This window comes from Homalodisca vitripennis, chromosome 5 (assembly GCF_021130785.1).
Source record: "Homalodisca vitripennis isolate AUS2020 chromosome 5, UT_GWSS_2.1, whole genome shotgun sequence".
Taxonomy (NCBI): Eukaryota; Metazoa; Arthropoda; class Insecta; order Hemiptera; family Cicadellidae; genus Homalodisca; species Homalodisca vitripennis.
This window is the reverse complement of record NC_060211.1, coordinates 155,375,569-155,392,184: the sequence shown is the minus strand read 5'-3', so window position 1 is coordinate 155,392,184 and position 16,616 is coordinate 155,375,569. Positions and strand designations below refer to the sequence as shown.

The 16,616-nt window shown below is 34.4% G+C and overlaps 1 protein-coding gene across 1 annotated transcript in view; it reads left to right on the top strand.

Moving 5' to 3' along the window:
• Positions 1–16,616, top strand: part of LOC124363049 (two pore potassium channel protein sup-9) — a 428,368-nt gene that overhangs the window by 215,156 nt on the left and 196,596 nt on the right. Inside the window, exon 2 of the mRNA XM_046818115.1 lies at positions 6,641–6,901. Coding sequence (XP_046674071.1) covers positions 6,775–6,901 — 127 coding nt within the window. The 5' untranslated portion in view covers positions 6,641–6,774. The remainder of the gene's footprint in view (positions 1–6,640; positions 6,902–16,616) is intronic.

Below are 16,616 nucleotides of genomic sequence, written 5' to 3'. Positions count from 1 at the left end.
TTAGTTAAATAACTTTAACCACGCACTCGACATACCATTACCTTACTTCTCTGAAAGCTAAATTAAAACGTTCTTTGTGAGCAGGTTCATTCACGCGAATCTAAGGAGAGATTAAACGAGGTCAGAGGAAAGCAATCCTTATCCAATTAACTGGAGTCAAATTAGGACAAGCCAAATGGTTTTAAGTACCACCCAGATTTTGCAAGTTCATTAATTATTGTAATTATGCTAAAAAGGCAAATGTTGCTTATTATGGCTAAGAAGATCTCTTTCACACGCAACCTACGGACTAATGACTTGAAGGACAAACTCGCTTAGCGGTCACCCTTCCGAGGATCAGCCACGCTTGACATAGCTTGACTTTGTTATCATGCGACAACCGCCGTACTCGCTACACTACGACATAGGCTAAATTGTGTATGCGTCAACATATTTAGGTGCGAGGGCGTATACAAGCTATTTAGGACTAACAGTTTTTATTAACATGATTAGAATTTTTGTTTTACTCAATGTTTTACTGATTATTCTTTAAAATCAATGAGTTTTCATTTAATCTAAATCAAAACTCATTGAGTAATACTTTACATAAAATGAAAACAGACCTAAAATACACTTTCTTAACATTATTTGGATAACAGTTCATGCCTGAAAAATTATCATTCAAAATCGCTCACTCCTTCAAATGTTTGTCAATTACATTCCCGGACATTTATTGCGGACTAGTTCTGGATGTCCTCTCTATGTACAACTTCTTCAGTCCAGCAACAAACCGGAGATCCCTTTCACTGAATGTGATGGAGATATTAAGAGAATCCCACAAACGGGAACTATAAAAGATAGGTCAACAATTTCAGTCCTATAATGAACCACAAAACGAATTAAGCAGAGCGAGTAGTTTTTGAAATTTCATGAGATATGAAAAAGTGTAACTACGGTTTCCAGTATAGTGCGGAGAAAGCAGAATATTTCAGTGACTGCTTTTCACTTTTGAAAAATACAGCAATAATCTACAAAGCGCAAGGTGGAACAAGCGCCGGCAGATAAATGGATGCAGCTTACCGGAAATAATTTTCCATTCCGGAGACTTTCCATTTATTAAAACATTTTCAAGAAACACCGCACTTTATTGAACAGGCAATTTAACTATTCACTTAGGGCTTCACTTGCATGGGCTTTAAGAATGAATGAATATTAAATAAGTCCGAGACGCTCAGGCTTTAACACTTATTAAGTTAGCCGACAGGCTTGGGTGAAATTTGCCTCTGAAACGAGTTAAACAACCGACGGTTACCGCTATTAAGTTCCCCTTTGCCTACCGCCTTCAACTCCTCCACTTTCATCTTCATCTCGCCTTCAGATACGCTACAAATCTTTACTTGTCGCCATTAAACTCACCATCTTCCGTCGTGAGCGTCTTGGTGGAGTGACCGATCTTTAATTGGGATATTTTTCCACTAATAGGCACAGAACATTAATATAGCCTTAATGACAGAAAGTACCATCACGTCACGAGAACTTAGTGTGTTATAAGTAGGAAATTTGGGCAATGTTTTCACTTGATCCAAATCAAAGTGGCCGAAGATAAAAGTGCGATGTTTTATTGTATGTGTATTACTCGAGGAAGTGATGTGTTTGAAATAATTTATGACAAAAGTCGTTACTTCTTTTTTTAATAAAATGTAATTTCAAATAATGAAAACTTCTTAAATAAAATATTACTTAATATTTTGTTTAGTAAAGAAATGTTATTCCCTTAAATCATCTTTCAGATACGTACTACAAAAATTCATAGTTATCTGCAACCGTATTTATGCCTGATTATAAGAAGCCCCCAGATTTCACTTTGTATACAACTACAATTCATCATTTCAAAATTGTGCGATAAAATTCTTTATTCAGCCTACAGAAGAAGCATCTTAAGAGGCTGTAACTGAAAACCATTTTTAAAAGTAAAATATATAATGTCTTAAGTTACCTAGAGCGAATTATTCTGAGAACAAACTCATACCTCTCCATATTTCGATCGAAATTTTTCAATTATTTACTGTACTGAAGACTTTTCTACAAATACCCTTCAGGAATACTTCTTTCCTATTATATGTTATACGAGTTTCACACTATGTCTAATAACATAACACAATTAAGCTCACGCACTTTAATAAAAAGTTATAACTCCTTGTTATAAAAGGATTGTACAAAATATGATGTATATGATATACAAACGCCGACTATTTATTAGATCAATTAGGAAGTAAAAGTTAAGGAAATACTTTACCATATACTGCTTACAAAGCCAAAAAAATTATATTCGCTTGTTTTAAGGGAAACTTAATAAATTTTACCCCATTTTAGTTTGAAACCATTACGATGTTAAAATTTAAAAAGTGTTTTCTGTACATTTTTATCAATAATTAAAAATTAAAATCTCATTATGGCTTGATACTCATGTCATTTGGCAGAATCCATAGACCATTTCATAATTAATATGTCTTAATGTTATTCTAATAAAGTATGAAGATTTTATGACAATATTAGTAATAATTTAACGTTTCCAAGTTACCAGAAATGGAACCTACACTTTAACATTTTTTTTAAAATTTACTTTATTCAAAATATGTATAAAACTTTTTACATTATGGACATAAATGATTCTGTGTCTTAAATGGTTTTGTTTATACATTTTGGAATTTTGTGTTGAAACTGGTTGAATTACTTCACTGGTAACACGTAATAAGATTTTTTACCAATATATTTCCAAATAACTTAAATGGCCCAGGGCAATTTTTTGTAATTACCAAATTTTGTCAATGAACTTCCGCGTTAAGTAAAAGATCAGATGAGCCTAGTACAAATTCGTACATGCACCCAACCTGATTTTTCTTGAAGAATATTCTATGAGAAAAAGAACCGCGCTAATTTTGGTGCGAATCAAAGTAGAAAGGTTGTGAAAAAATGATTAGAACACACAAACATTTTTCATTAAATTATATTTTTCTTAACAACGAAGGTTTGAAAGGATAATAGAGTTTCGGACATTTGCCATCGTTACATTTAAAAAAATGTTTAACAGAACGTTTCGAGAATCGAAATATGCCCTCTTCATCAGGTGAGGATATAATTGTTTGAACAATATACTAAGTGAGAAACATGTTGACCCCACCCAAACTATCGTGACCCATGATCAATTTTTCTCTCTTAGAGAAAATTAGGTTGTGTGCTTATAAAATATTATGAAGAATATTCTATTAGAGAAACAACTGCGTTAATTTTGTTTCGAATCAATTTAGAAAGGTTGTGAAAAAAGGATTAGAACACATAACAATTTTTCCTTGGATTATATTTCTCTTAAAAAGGAAGGTTTGAAAGGATAATAGAGTTTCGGACATTTGCCATCGTTACATTAAAAAAAAATTTTAACAGAACGTTTCGAGAATCGAAATATGCCCTCTTCATCAGGTGAGGATATAATTGTTTGAACATACTAAGTGAGAAACATGTTGACCCCACCCAAACTATCGTGACCCATGATCAATTTTTCTCTTTTAGAGAAAATTAGGTTGTGTGCTTATAAAATATTATGAAGAATATTCTGTTAGAGGAACCGTTAATTTTGTTTCGAATCAATTTAGAAAGGTTGTGAAAAAAGGATTAGAACACACAGCAATTTTTCCTTGGATTGTATTTTTCTTAACAACGAAGGTTTGAAAGGATAATAGAGTTTCGGCCATTTGCCATCGTTACATTTAAAAAAATGTTTAACAGAACGAATCGAACGAGAATCGAAATATGCCCTCTTTATCAGGTGAAGATATAATTGTTTGAACATATTAAGTGAGAAACATGTTGACCCCACCCAAACTATCGTGACCCATGATCAATTTTTCTCTCAGAGAAAATTAGGTTGTGTGCTTATAAAATATTATGAAGAATATTCTATTAGAGAAACAACTGCGTTAATTTTGTTTCGAATCAATTTAGAAAGGTTGTGAAAAAAGAATTAGAACACAACAATTTTTCCTTGGATTATATTTCTCTTAAAGAATAATAGAGTTTCGGACATTTGCCATCGTTACATTTAAAAAAAATGTTTAACAGAACGTTTCGAGAATCGAAATATGCCCTCTTTATCAGGTGAAGATATAATTGTTTGAACATATTAAATGATAAAAATGTTAACCACCACTCACACTATCGTGGCTGATGATCGATTTCTGTCTTAGAGGAACTCAGGATGTGTGCTTATACAATGCAAGTCGGCTCTCGACTCCTGGAATAGACGTATATCGGTCTACATGCTTCGAATAACACACATTGCATCTGAGAGTATTCCTGCATTGCATCTGCATGCGAGATAAACCTTGTGTGGTCACTCAAAGTGTGGGGTCCGTATTTGATCAGCCTTTTATGGTAATATTGCAGACAAACCGAATCCTTTATTACATTCAGAATAGATTTCCATGTACACGAGTGCGTAGTTTTCACAAATACTAATTTCATAAATGCAATCTGTTAGAGATATTGTCAAATAAACAGATTAAGATTGAGTTTTATATAGTTTTATCCCTTTAAAACCACGTGTTGTATTTTTTTCGTTGCGTTTTCCTTGAACTTGACATTGAATATATTTAAAAACATGTTTCCATATGATCATTTAGTCGATGATCAATAGTGGAAATGTAATTAAATTATACTTTGGTTTATGGACACAGAACATAATTCTTTTTTGCAAAAAAGTTATAGTTTATTAGATAAAACCTATTCAAGGTTAAATATGTTATGCTTCAAGGTTAGTATATGAAAAAACTAAAAAAGTAAATGTCCTCTAACATTATATTAAAATTAAACTTGATACCGAATTGCAAAAAACGACTCATATTATTCATATAGTATAAGTTTTTATTTTTATTATATTTAGAAATTCTATATCATGTGAGATATAGACGTGAATTGTAAGAGTACATTGTAGTTATCGCTATTTTCAGCGGAACTGGCTATACATAGCTTTAATACAATGACAATCGGTAAAGTGATGTTTTTCTTTTCAGTAAATAGGTACTTTCTTTCAGTTTAAAAGATAAGTAGACAATTTTTAACAAATAAAAACGATTTAAGCAAACTCAACTATTTTATTTACAAGTCGGAAAATATTTATACCATCATAATACTTGAATGATATGCACGGTTATACCATCACCATACAATGCATGGTTAAAGATAACGTAAACAGTTAACATTTTACCATGCATTACGAACAGTTTGAAACTCCCAGAATAGTGAAAGAATATGTCTCCTTAATATCCAAAAATGCCTGCGGGATTGTAAAAGACAACAAATCTAAATTTGATGAACGCTACTTGTTTATGAACCACAGATTGGAACGTGGTTCCTTAATTTAGGTCTCATACGGACTGACAGTGGCAGACGGACAGTCAGGCAGCGGCTTTACAAGTAGAAACATGCTATAGTGAAGCCAGATACTAGTAGAAACATACTAGAGTGAAGCCAGATACTAGTAGAAACATACTATAGTGAAGCCAGATACTAGTAGAAACATACTATAGTGAAGCCAGATACTAGTAGAAACATACTAGAGTGAAGCCAGATACTAGTAGAAACATACTAGAGTGAAGCCAGATACTAGTAGAAACATACTATAGTGAAGCCAGATACTAGTAGAAACACACTAAAGGTACAAGCAGAAGCTACCAGTTTAGCTGCTTGCTAGTAAACGCGTAAATGCGTACGTTTACCATCAGCGGTAAACTTGTATGGTCTAGGTAACAATAGTGATGCATCCATTGACTCAATTCATATGTAACTAAAAAAAGATACCAAGTAATCCAAGTAAGTATCTTTCATATGTAAGTTTAAAAGATTCCAATACATAGATGTTTGTTTAAAGCGGTTATGTGTGACTGTGAAAATTGCAATATATATAACATTTATCGTGTAAAATTGTATCAAAAGTTCAAAGCCAACAGTTAACTTTTTTTATTTATTTTTATTTACTCTTTTTTTGACAGGAAAAGAAGCTGAGACATTTTTATAACAGTCCTAAAAAGCCATTTTCCTTGCTTTTAGAGTGAACAGGATGTCCAAGATAAGTAAAGTGGGGGATACTGTAAAGATCCCATGAGGAGAACATTGGAACATTGTACATCATGTATGTCACCTTGCAAGAAGGAGAGGCAGATCTGTTCCAGTCCCTCTAATAAAAGCGGGAAGGAATTAGCCTCTCTCATGTACAGGTTTAATACTAAAACTTCACCGATTCCAAGAGTCATACTTCCCAGTAGACTAGACATATCGATCCACTCTGCTCACCCATAGTTTCACATTTGCGGGTAGTGCCGCTCCTGGACATTTATGGGGTTCACGAAACATAAGTGACACATTGGTTTTTGCTATACCCAGTACAGGTTAAAATGGAAAGTTAAATAACAACTAGTAAACCTTTATTCTGGGATCAATGATGGTTAAATTCTGTCAATATTATACAGATATCCTAACATAATTAATCGCCTATGTAATAATGCTGTTAAAGGTATATGGCTTGTTAACACCATTTTTAAGATATTGCGCTTTATATTGTACTATTTCTGAATTAATTGAGGAGTGAACTCTGATAATCATGTTGCAGGGCATGGGTGATGGGCATGATGCGGCGCCGGGACGGGTCGGCAGCTCGTGAGTCCGGTGCGGGGCCACGGCAGGCCCTCAGCACTCCCGGCCCCAGCCTAGGCCACCAACAACCAGCATGGTGCTCCCCAAAGAATGAAGAAGCAAAACGTCCGGACCTTGTCCTTGATAGTCTGCACATTTACGTATCTACTTGTTGGAGCAGCTGTTTTTGACGCGTTAGAGTCAGAGACGGAAAAACGCCGGTTTGAAGCTTTAGAAGGTAAGTCTCCCTTCGTATCATGTAATGATGCATGTTTTGTTTATCAGATTTACCAATGTACTATATTTTAAATATGTATTTTATGTTAACCAATAGGGAATAAAAGTAAAACATTAAACCTCTGCATTGAAATCCTCGACCACAGCATTTAAGTATTTGCCAGATTAGTCAAACTATACTATAGTGTTGGTATAAATGGTACATCACTACTTTCTACATGATCGTCAATAATTATAATTTGAGACATTTTTATCAATATTAATCCTTATTTGTGCACGTAGAGTTGATCTGATTACGGTTGCTTTCTACTCAAAAAATCAGGAATGTTTAATTCGCCTATAGAGATTCAGTCTCAAGTCAAACCTTAATCCTGAAAAAAGTATTGCGTGTGTGTTTAAGGTTGCTACTCAAGTAATAATCAAAAGATTATAGCTACTCCACAATTATAGCTTTACTGAGTTCTTTAGTGCAATAATATGACAGAATATATTTTTAATTATTTTTTTGCTCTAAATAACTAAAACTCTCTTATTTGTATCATGAGTAATATAAACCGTTTACACAATAGACCGTCATAGACTTATTGAGGCTATAGTGACCGGTTTCATCTCGTAAGTGATCCGTTATCAGAATCACCACAGAATCCTACTGCATTACTCATAGACTAGGTATAGATTTCGTTAGTCAGCAGTGACCTAATTCGTCTCGTCAGTGATCCATTATCAGAATCACCACAGAATCCTACTGCATTACTCATAGACTAGGTATAGATTTCGTTAGTCAGCCAGTGACCTAATTCGTCTCGTCAGTGATCCATTATCAGATTCACCATAGAATCCTACTGCATTTACTCATAGACTAGGTATAGATTTCGTTAGTCAGCAGTGACCTAATTCGTCTCGTCAGTGATCCATTATCAGATTCACCACAGAATCCTACTGCATTACTCATAGACTAGGTATAGATTTCGTTAGTCAGCAGTGATCTAATTTCGTCTCGTCAGTGATCCATTATCAGATTCACCAGAGAGTCCCAATGCATTAATTATCTTCGTATTAGACTTCATTGGACAGCAGTAACATGTTTTGTCTCGTCAGTGATCCATTTATCAGATTCACTAGAGAGTCCCACTGCATTACTCATAGACTAGGTATAGATTTTCGTTAGTCAGCAGTGACCTAATTCGACTCGTCAGTGATCCATTATCAGATTCACCACAGAATCCTACTGCATTACTCATAGACTAGGTATAGATTTCGTTAGTCAGCAGTGACCTAATTCGTCTCGTCAGTGATCCATTATCAGATTTCACCATAGAATCCTACTGCATTACTCATAGACTAGGTATAGATTTCGTTAGTCAGCAGTGACCTAATCGTCTCGTCTCAGTGATCCATTATCAGATTCACCATAGAATCCTACTGCATTACTCATAGACTAGGTATAGATTTCGTTTAGTCAGCAGTGACCTAATTCGTCTCGTCAGTGATCCATTATCAGATTCACCACAGAATCCTACTGCATTACTCATAAGACTAGGTATAGATTTCGTTAGTCAGCAGTGATACTAATAATTCGTCTCGTCAGTGATCCATTATCAGATTCACCAGAGAGTCCCAATGCATTAATTATCTTCGTATTAGACCTTCATTGGACAGCAGTAACATGTTTTTGTCCTCGTCAGTGATCCATTATCAGATTCACTAGAGAGTCCCACTGCATTACTCATAGACTAGGTATAGATTTCGTTAGTCAGCAGTGACCTAATTCGTCTCGTCAGTGATCCAATTATCAGATTCACCATAGAATCCTACTGCATTACTCATAGACTAGGTATAGATTTCGTTAGTCAGCAGTGACCTAATTCGTCTCGTAAGTGATCCGTTATCAGAATCACCACAGAATCCTACTGCATTACTCGTAGACTAGGTTATAGATTTCGTTAGTCAGCAGTGACCTAATTCGTCTCGTCAGTGATCCATTATCAGATTCACCACAGAATCCTACTGCATTACTCATAGACTAGGTATAGATTTCGTTAGTCAGCAGTGACCTAATTCGTCTCGTCAGTGATTCCATTATCAGATTCACCATAGAATCCTAACTGCATTACTCATAGACTAGGTATAGATTTCGTTAGTCAGCAGTGACCTAATTCGTCTCGTCAGTGATCCATTATCAGATTCACCACAGAATCCTACTGCATTACTCATAGACTAGGTATAGATTTCGTTAGTCAGCAGTGATCTAATTCGTCTCGTCAGTGATCCATTATCAGATTCACCAGAGAGTCCCAATGCATTAATTATCTTCGTATTAGACTTTCATTGGACAGCAGTAACATGTTTTGTCTCGTCAGTGATCCATTATCAGATTCACTAGAGAGTCCCACTGCATTACTCATAGACTAGTATAGATTTCGTTAGTCAGCAGTGACCTAATTCGACTCGTCAGTGATCCATTATCAGATTCACCACAGAATCCTACTGCAATTACTCATAGACTAGGTATAGAATTTCGTTAGTCAGCAGTGACCTAATTCGTCTCGTCAGTGATCCATTATCAGATTTCACCATAGAATCCTACTGCATTACTCATAGACTAGTATAGATTTCGTTAGTCAGCAGTGACCTAATTCGTCTCGTCAGTGATCCATTATCAGATTCACCACAGAATCCTACTGCATTACTCATAGACTAGGTATAGATTTCGTTAGTCAGCAGTGATCTAATTCGTCTCGTCAGTGATCCATTATCAGATTCACCAGAGAGTCACAATGGCCATTAAATTATCTTCGTATTAGACTTCATTGGGGACAGCAGTAACATGTTTTGTCTCGTCAGTGATCCATTATCAGATTCACTAGAGAGTCCCCACTGCATTACTCATAGACTAGGTATAGATTTCGTTAGTCAGCAGTGACCTAATTCGTCTCGTCAGTGATCCATTATCAGATTCACCATAGAATCCTACTGCATTACTCATAGACTAGGTATAGATTTCGTTAGTCAGCAGTGACCTAATTCGTTCTCGTCAGTGATCCATTATCAGATTCACCACAGAATCCTACTGCATTACTCATAGACTAGGTATAGATTTCGTTAGTCAGCAGTGACCTAATTCGTTCTCGTCAGTGATCCATTATCAGATTCACCACCGAATCCTACTGCATTACTCATAGACTAGGTATAGATTTCGTTAGTCAGCAGTGACCTAATTCGTCTCGTCAGTGATCCATTATCAGATTCACCAGAGAGTCCCAATGCATTAATTATCTTCGTATTAGACTTCATTGGACAGCAGTAACCTGTTTTGGTCTCGTCAGTGATCCATTATCAGATTCACCAGAGAGTCCCAATGCATTTAATTATCTTCGTATTAGACTTCATTGGACAGCAGTAACACTGTTTTGTCTCGTCAGTGATCCATTACCAAATGCACCAGGGAGTCCCACTGCATTACTTATCTTCGTATTAGAATTCTTTGGTATGCAGTGACCTGTTTCGTCTCGTCAGTGATCCATTATCAGATTCACTAGAGAGTCCCACTGCATTACTCATAGACTAGGTATTAGACTTCATCGTTAGTCAGCAGTGACCTGTTTCGTCTCATCAGTGATCCATTATCAGATTCACTTGAGAGTCCCACTGCATTACTTATCTTCGTATTAGACTTCATCGGTCAGCAGTGACCTGTTTCGTCTCGTCAGTGATCCAATATCAGATTCGATAGAGATTTCACTGCATTACTTTTCATCGTGAATACTCGAAATAAATTAAAAGAAGTATTTCATTATCTGCAAGGTAACACTTATACGTATATATTATTATAAGCTTTACAACGCGTGCTGAGATCAGGGCGTCATGAAAGAGCGACCGACTGGTCTTTCGGAATTTATTAAAGTGAAATGGGAGGATTCGTTAACTGGAAGTTGCTTTGTAAATCCCAATAGTATATTTTTCACCAAACATAATTAACAGCATGAAATAATTTTAAATTTCTCATTTTATACTATGGTACGAATTTCCATGTTGCCCCTATATTTCATTAGCTTGGCCATGAATCCAGTCTTGCAATCCAATAATAAAGCACCGTTACTTCTTTTAAGATTGCAAAATTTTATCTGCCTAAATTTTATCACCAAACAATAAGCATTGCAATGCCAATTACAATGCAAATTGTAAATAGCTGTAGGTTGTATTTATAAATTATTTTACTTGTACAAAGACAAGCATTTTATAAAGACGCAATCATACGGATAAATTGGCAAATTTATTTAATATTATGACTTTTGAAGCTAAAAGCAGTACCACAAAGAAGAATCCTTACGTCCCCTTCTTATTCACCAATGTGCTTCCTCCCAATTGTAATTCCTTACAATTCTGCTACTTTTAAATTAAGGAAACACATCTCGATGTCCTTTTTTGCAGCGTCAATTGATAAGTTATATTAATATAAGTAACATTAATATTCTTCTAAAATTAAGTCATTCATCTTCACCTTGCTTCAAAACGTGTTCTTTAAAGAAATACGAAATAGTTTTTTTTTCTAACTAAAGAAAAGTAAATCAACTGTAAATAGGTTGCCAATAATTGATAAAGAAACCAGGTCCTAGTTGTTTTCTTCTCTGTGAAGTTTTACGGAAACAATGGTACTAAGAACTCTCGGTAAGAGAAATTAACTAATGTCCAAGAAAACTTAAATAACAATAACGGAGAGTTTGCTAGAGTTGTGTTTGCCAAACTGAGAGACGCTCCAGGCTGATAAATTGAAGTGCGCGACTGAAGAATTGTAATATTTATCCACAATCCATAAATAGAGTGACTACTTTATTATTATTTAGCAACAATTCTCAATCTTACCAGAGTTACTAAGAGTGCTTCTAATTTTAAATATCCAATATAGCCTGTATATTCATAAGTTATGGATGATTGTTTCACGAACCTATAAAAGACAACGCTATTACTTACACGTAAAAATGTTCTATTCCTCCATTAGATACAAATGAGGGCTTATAACAGTCTAAGTTCCTAACATTGCAAAATAGTTTAAATATTGTGCTCGAGGTAAAGCTCTATACACCGTTGTAACGTTGTATGTGCCAGAGAGTGCAAAATAGAATATGTTCTTCAATTTAAAGCCATACACAACTTTATAACTGGCTGTGAAAGTGTCAAAAATGCATTGGAAGTAGTTGACAAGATCTACATAAAACGACATGAACTATGTGCTATCCACCTAACCATATGACGGGTTAATTACACCATATTACTAAATAGTTAAAATATGTTCCTCAATTTAAAGTTCTATACATCTGTATAACGGGGTAAGTGCCATATATTACAAAATAAAATATGTTCCACAATGTAAAACCCTATACACCTATACGACGTTCTAAGTGCCAAAAAGTCCAAAATAAAATTTGTCCCTCAGTATAAAGCCCTATACACCTATACGAAGTTCTAAGTGCCAGAAAGTACAAAATAGAAAATGGTCCTCAATTTAATGCCCTATACACCTATATCATGGGTTAAGTGCAAAATGCACTGAAAGTAGTTCAACAAATGCAACAGATAGCGGCATGGGCTATGTGCCATCCACTTAACCTATATGATGGGTTAAGTGCCACTTGTCATTTCGTCAGCTGCTATTTATTTACAAGGAACTTAGTGACTAGAATGAGGTATTACGGTTAGGTCAATGTTTTTAATATTGCAATAATAGTAAGATATAACTTTTACTATGGAAAACCTTTTTGAAGAACATCAAGTACAAACGAAACACAGGAAAAAAGAAGAAGGAAGATTTAAGCAGGAGGTGAGAGTTGAAAGAAGTAAATGATTGGCTTGTTTGACAAAAGAGAAACACGTTGTTCGTGACAAGTATGATCCTAGTACTAGGGGATTGATTTATTGTTTTTATATCATCGCCATCGTGATTAAAATATTTAAAGAAAAAGAACTGCAATACTCATTGAAAATAAAATTTTAGAACTAATTAAGTAATCACTAAATATAAGATTAAGTGGCTGACAATCAGAAATTTTAACCACTAACAAAGATTTTCAGCCCGTCAATATAAAAATGATTGTAAGACAATCAGCATTGATTGAAAGGAGGAAAAAATCACCTGTTAATTTTTTTTGGAGGATAATGGTAAATAAAACAAATTTCTCATAGATTTGTATTCTTATTCCATGAAAAAGAGGAAAACATGGCAACTACCTAAATGCGGTTGGAAGTAATGTACTGTTTACTTTACTTTGCCAAATGAATGAGTTGTTATGTACCTCGCCTATAAATAAACTTTGTTGGATACATTCTCTAATAAAGAGGCACTGCAAGAGAATTCAGAATATCCTTATATGTCAAAAAATATTTAATTGAAAACAAACAAATTCTCTCAAATACATGAAATACTTGTTGTCGAAGACATAAATACTTTTCTACGTGACGAAAGCCACTACACATGGGATAAAGTTCGAAGAAAGATCATAGCCAAGATCTCAGAATAAATAGAATGTACATTGCATTCACAGAACTCCACCCTGACTCTTCTATAACTTATAGTTTAAAAGATAAAATATTTCGGTTATATCCCATCATGTTACACAATGTATTATACAATATTTTGATGATTTGAATCTATCTTCCTCGACAGGTGAAGAGACAATTAGAACATAAGAGTTATAATGGCAGCAATAGACTGCCACTAAAAAAGGAATAAAATTAAGAAAAAAATTGAATAAAATATTAAACGTTTCCGAAAACTGCCTGGGGTCCAAAGAAATTTTAAGAGAAAATTAACGCAGGATCAGTGCAAAGGATGCAATTCACGAGCACAAAGTCTTTTGAAAATCATTTTCATGGTTCTACCTATTCAAATATATTTAAAGTGTCAAGGATTTGGAGCTTGCAAGCTAAAATATAATATTATATATTCTATCCATTAAAGAGGATCCATAGCCTATGCAGCTAATTAAAACTAGAGTGTAACAATTTACAAATTACAAGAAACTTAAAGTTATAAACACATGTTCAATCCAATTTCATTTATCTAATTAAAGACACGTGAAATCTTCCTTTCCTCCTACCGTGCCGGGAGAGGGAATATTGTGGGAGAAAACCTGTGTAAGACTCTCTAGAATGCATACTATAAAAAACGTGCAAGAAATGCTTTACCGATTTAGAAAACTTAAATGCATAATGAGCTTGGAATATCCTACCATGTCTGCGTTCTGGAAAATCTTGGAGTGGTCAGTTGTAAATAGGGTGAATTTCCCACCAAGACACATATTGTCTCTATGTATTTATTGAAGTACAGTTTCATTTTTTTAGAACAAAAACTTAATTACAAGCTTAAATAAGTATATATTGGATTAAAAAAAAAACAGGTCACAAAACTGGCGAGAATTGTAGGTAGACTTATAGGTACCTAATGGACATAATAATAGTCACAATACCCATTTGGTAAGTCCTTGACTTTGGCCATAACCAAATTCTAATGTGAAAAAGTCCCGACGTTATCTTTTTCTAAGATGCATAGTTACTTGCATATGTCTGCAACAACAATCAACAGTTGTTTCCGCGACTGTTTGGCCAAGAGGGAGAGCTTGCGGAGGGATTAATAATGCAGAAAGCCGACAAGAGTTGACGGCGTCACTCACCACACCCCTCAATCCCCTCCTAGACCCTTCAACCCCAACCCTTCGTTTCAAACCCATCTCTTAATACTGGTCACCCATATCGAACAGAATTGTGGTCGTCCACAAGGTACTGTTTCTGCCAAAAAATTAACAATCCGATATTTTTTAAACTAGTATACATTGCTTGTACGTTTCTTGAACTCACGATACACAAAGTTATATTTCAGAAATACGTCAATTTTATGTCTTTTAAAGATAAAAGAGGCGCATGTGTATAACGCTCTATATTTTCAGAGAAGTTCTTAAGAACGTGAATAGAATTTCAACTTACGGCTAGTGAAGCAACAACTTGTAATAAATAAGTAAAAAAGGAACTACGATCCATCTATAAAGGTTTTCAAATTTAAAACAGTATACCGATTATAATAACCAGTATCATAATTGACTGTCTCCAATTTTTTTACACGTTGCTAAGTTAAATAACCACACTAACCACGTGGTGATTTCAGTTTGAAAATTGGCCTTCCGTAGCCACGAAGACAAAAATCCGCGATGACTGTCCATTGATACGTGAGTAAAGTTTTATGGTCATCAGCGTCTATGGAGGCAAGTCAAGGTCCAGATGGTTTTCTTAATAAGCAAATAAATTACCACCATTTATCCCAGGCAATGTGTCTAACTTCAGACTGTTGACAAATTATTATAATTATCTCTGAAGGTTAGGACCTATTTATTAGTGATCAACCCCTGTACTTTGGTATAATAGGTTCTTTAGATTAGATTGAGTCTAGAATAATAAAAGTACGGAAGCCTTCCAATTGCTTCAATAACTCTATCCTATACCTTTAGCTGAAGCATACTATAACTATAGCTCTATCGCACTCTGTGCAATATCTTATCAGACAGGATTGTACCGTTAAAAATTGACATGTATAAATTAGTAATCCAGCAATTAAAGTAAATAATTACCGTACTCGTAAATTCAATTCACATTCTATCATTCTTCCATCTGTTCAGAAAGGTATATTATTAGTGTTTACATTTATAGGTGTCAACATAATAGTACTATTACCATTTCAAAGTTTTGAGTTGTCTGAAACTCCTCCTTTTTTTAAATTGTATTTATTGTGCTCCAAACAAATCAATTTACAAAGTAAAATTAACCTAATGAAGATCTTCCACAAAACTCTACACAAATTTCTTTTGTGTCAGAAATCAAAATGAGATGGATAACTTTCAATGGATTTCAATGCAACTGTTGCAAAAATAAATTTTTGATGGTCAAAATTTATAAAACCCTTGTGGATGATTTTTTGTGGATTTCGTCTACAGCAAAATACTATTATAATCACCATTCTATAGGTTTAACAGTAAAATATCTGTGTGATATCTCTATTTGTTCATTTTATTTTCTATAGTTAATTGCGTGATTTTAGCTTAAAATTGATAGAGGGTTAACGGAAAACAAAATCTACGGTGACTTTTCAAAACACATAAATATTAATAGAGACAGGTTTAGGTTGTGTGCACTCGAGTGTAACCTAAATGTAATCTAATCTGCGTCAGATATCTTGGGGTTTCTTGAACAAATAAATACGTTTCTAAAGCTTCGATGATTAATGGGGGTTTCAGGTTTTGATGTATACCAGGCCTGAGTGCGGTTGCCTTACCACCGTACCGTTAGCTTTCAGCTGACGAACGATCGTTTATCATGGCTTAGAATTGACTGGAAACACTTTTCAAACTTTCAACTTTCTTCGATAACCTTGAAGTAAAATCAGATAAGATTACAATTTGAAATCATAAATAATCTTGAGGAAGATATTGTGGTAGTAGAAGTATTATTGTTTTTAAACTCATATAATTATAAGAACTAAAATGACGTTTTCATTGTTCTTGTTTAACAAAGCCGTGTTATATTGTACATTTTAGGTGGATATTGGGTGCAAAGGATTGTTACAATACGTTTATGTATTTAAAGCAATCATCTTTTTCTGCATACGATCGTCACAAGTTATGTATAAATCCCTTCATAGAGTCTCCAAAGATTATTTAGTTCTTTAAAACATC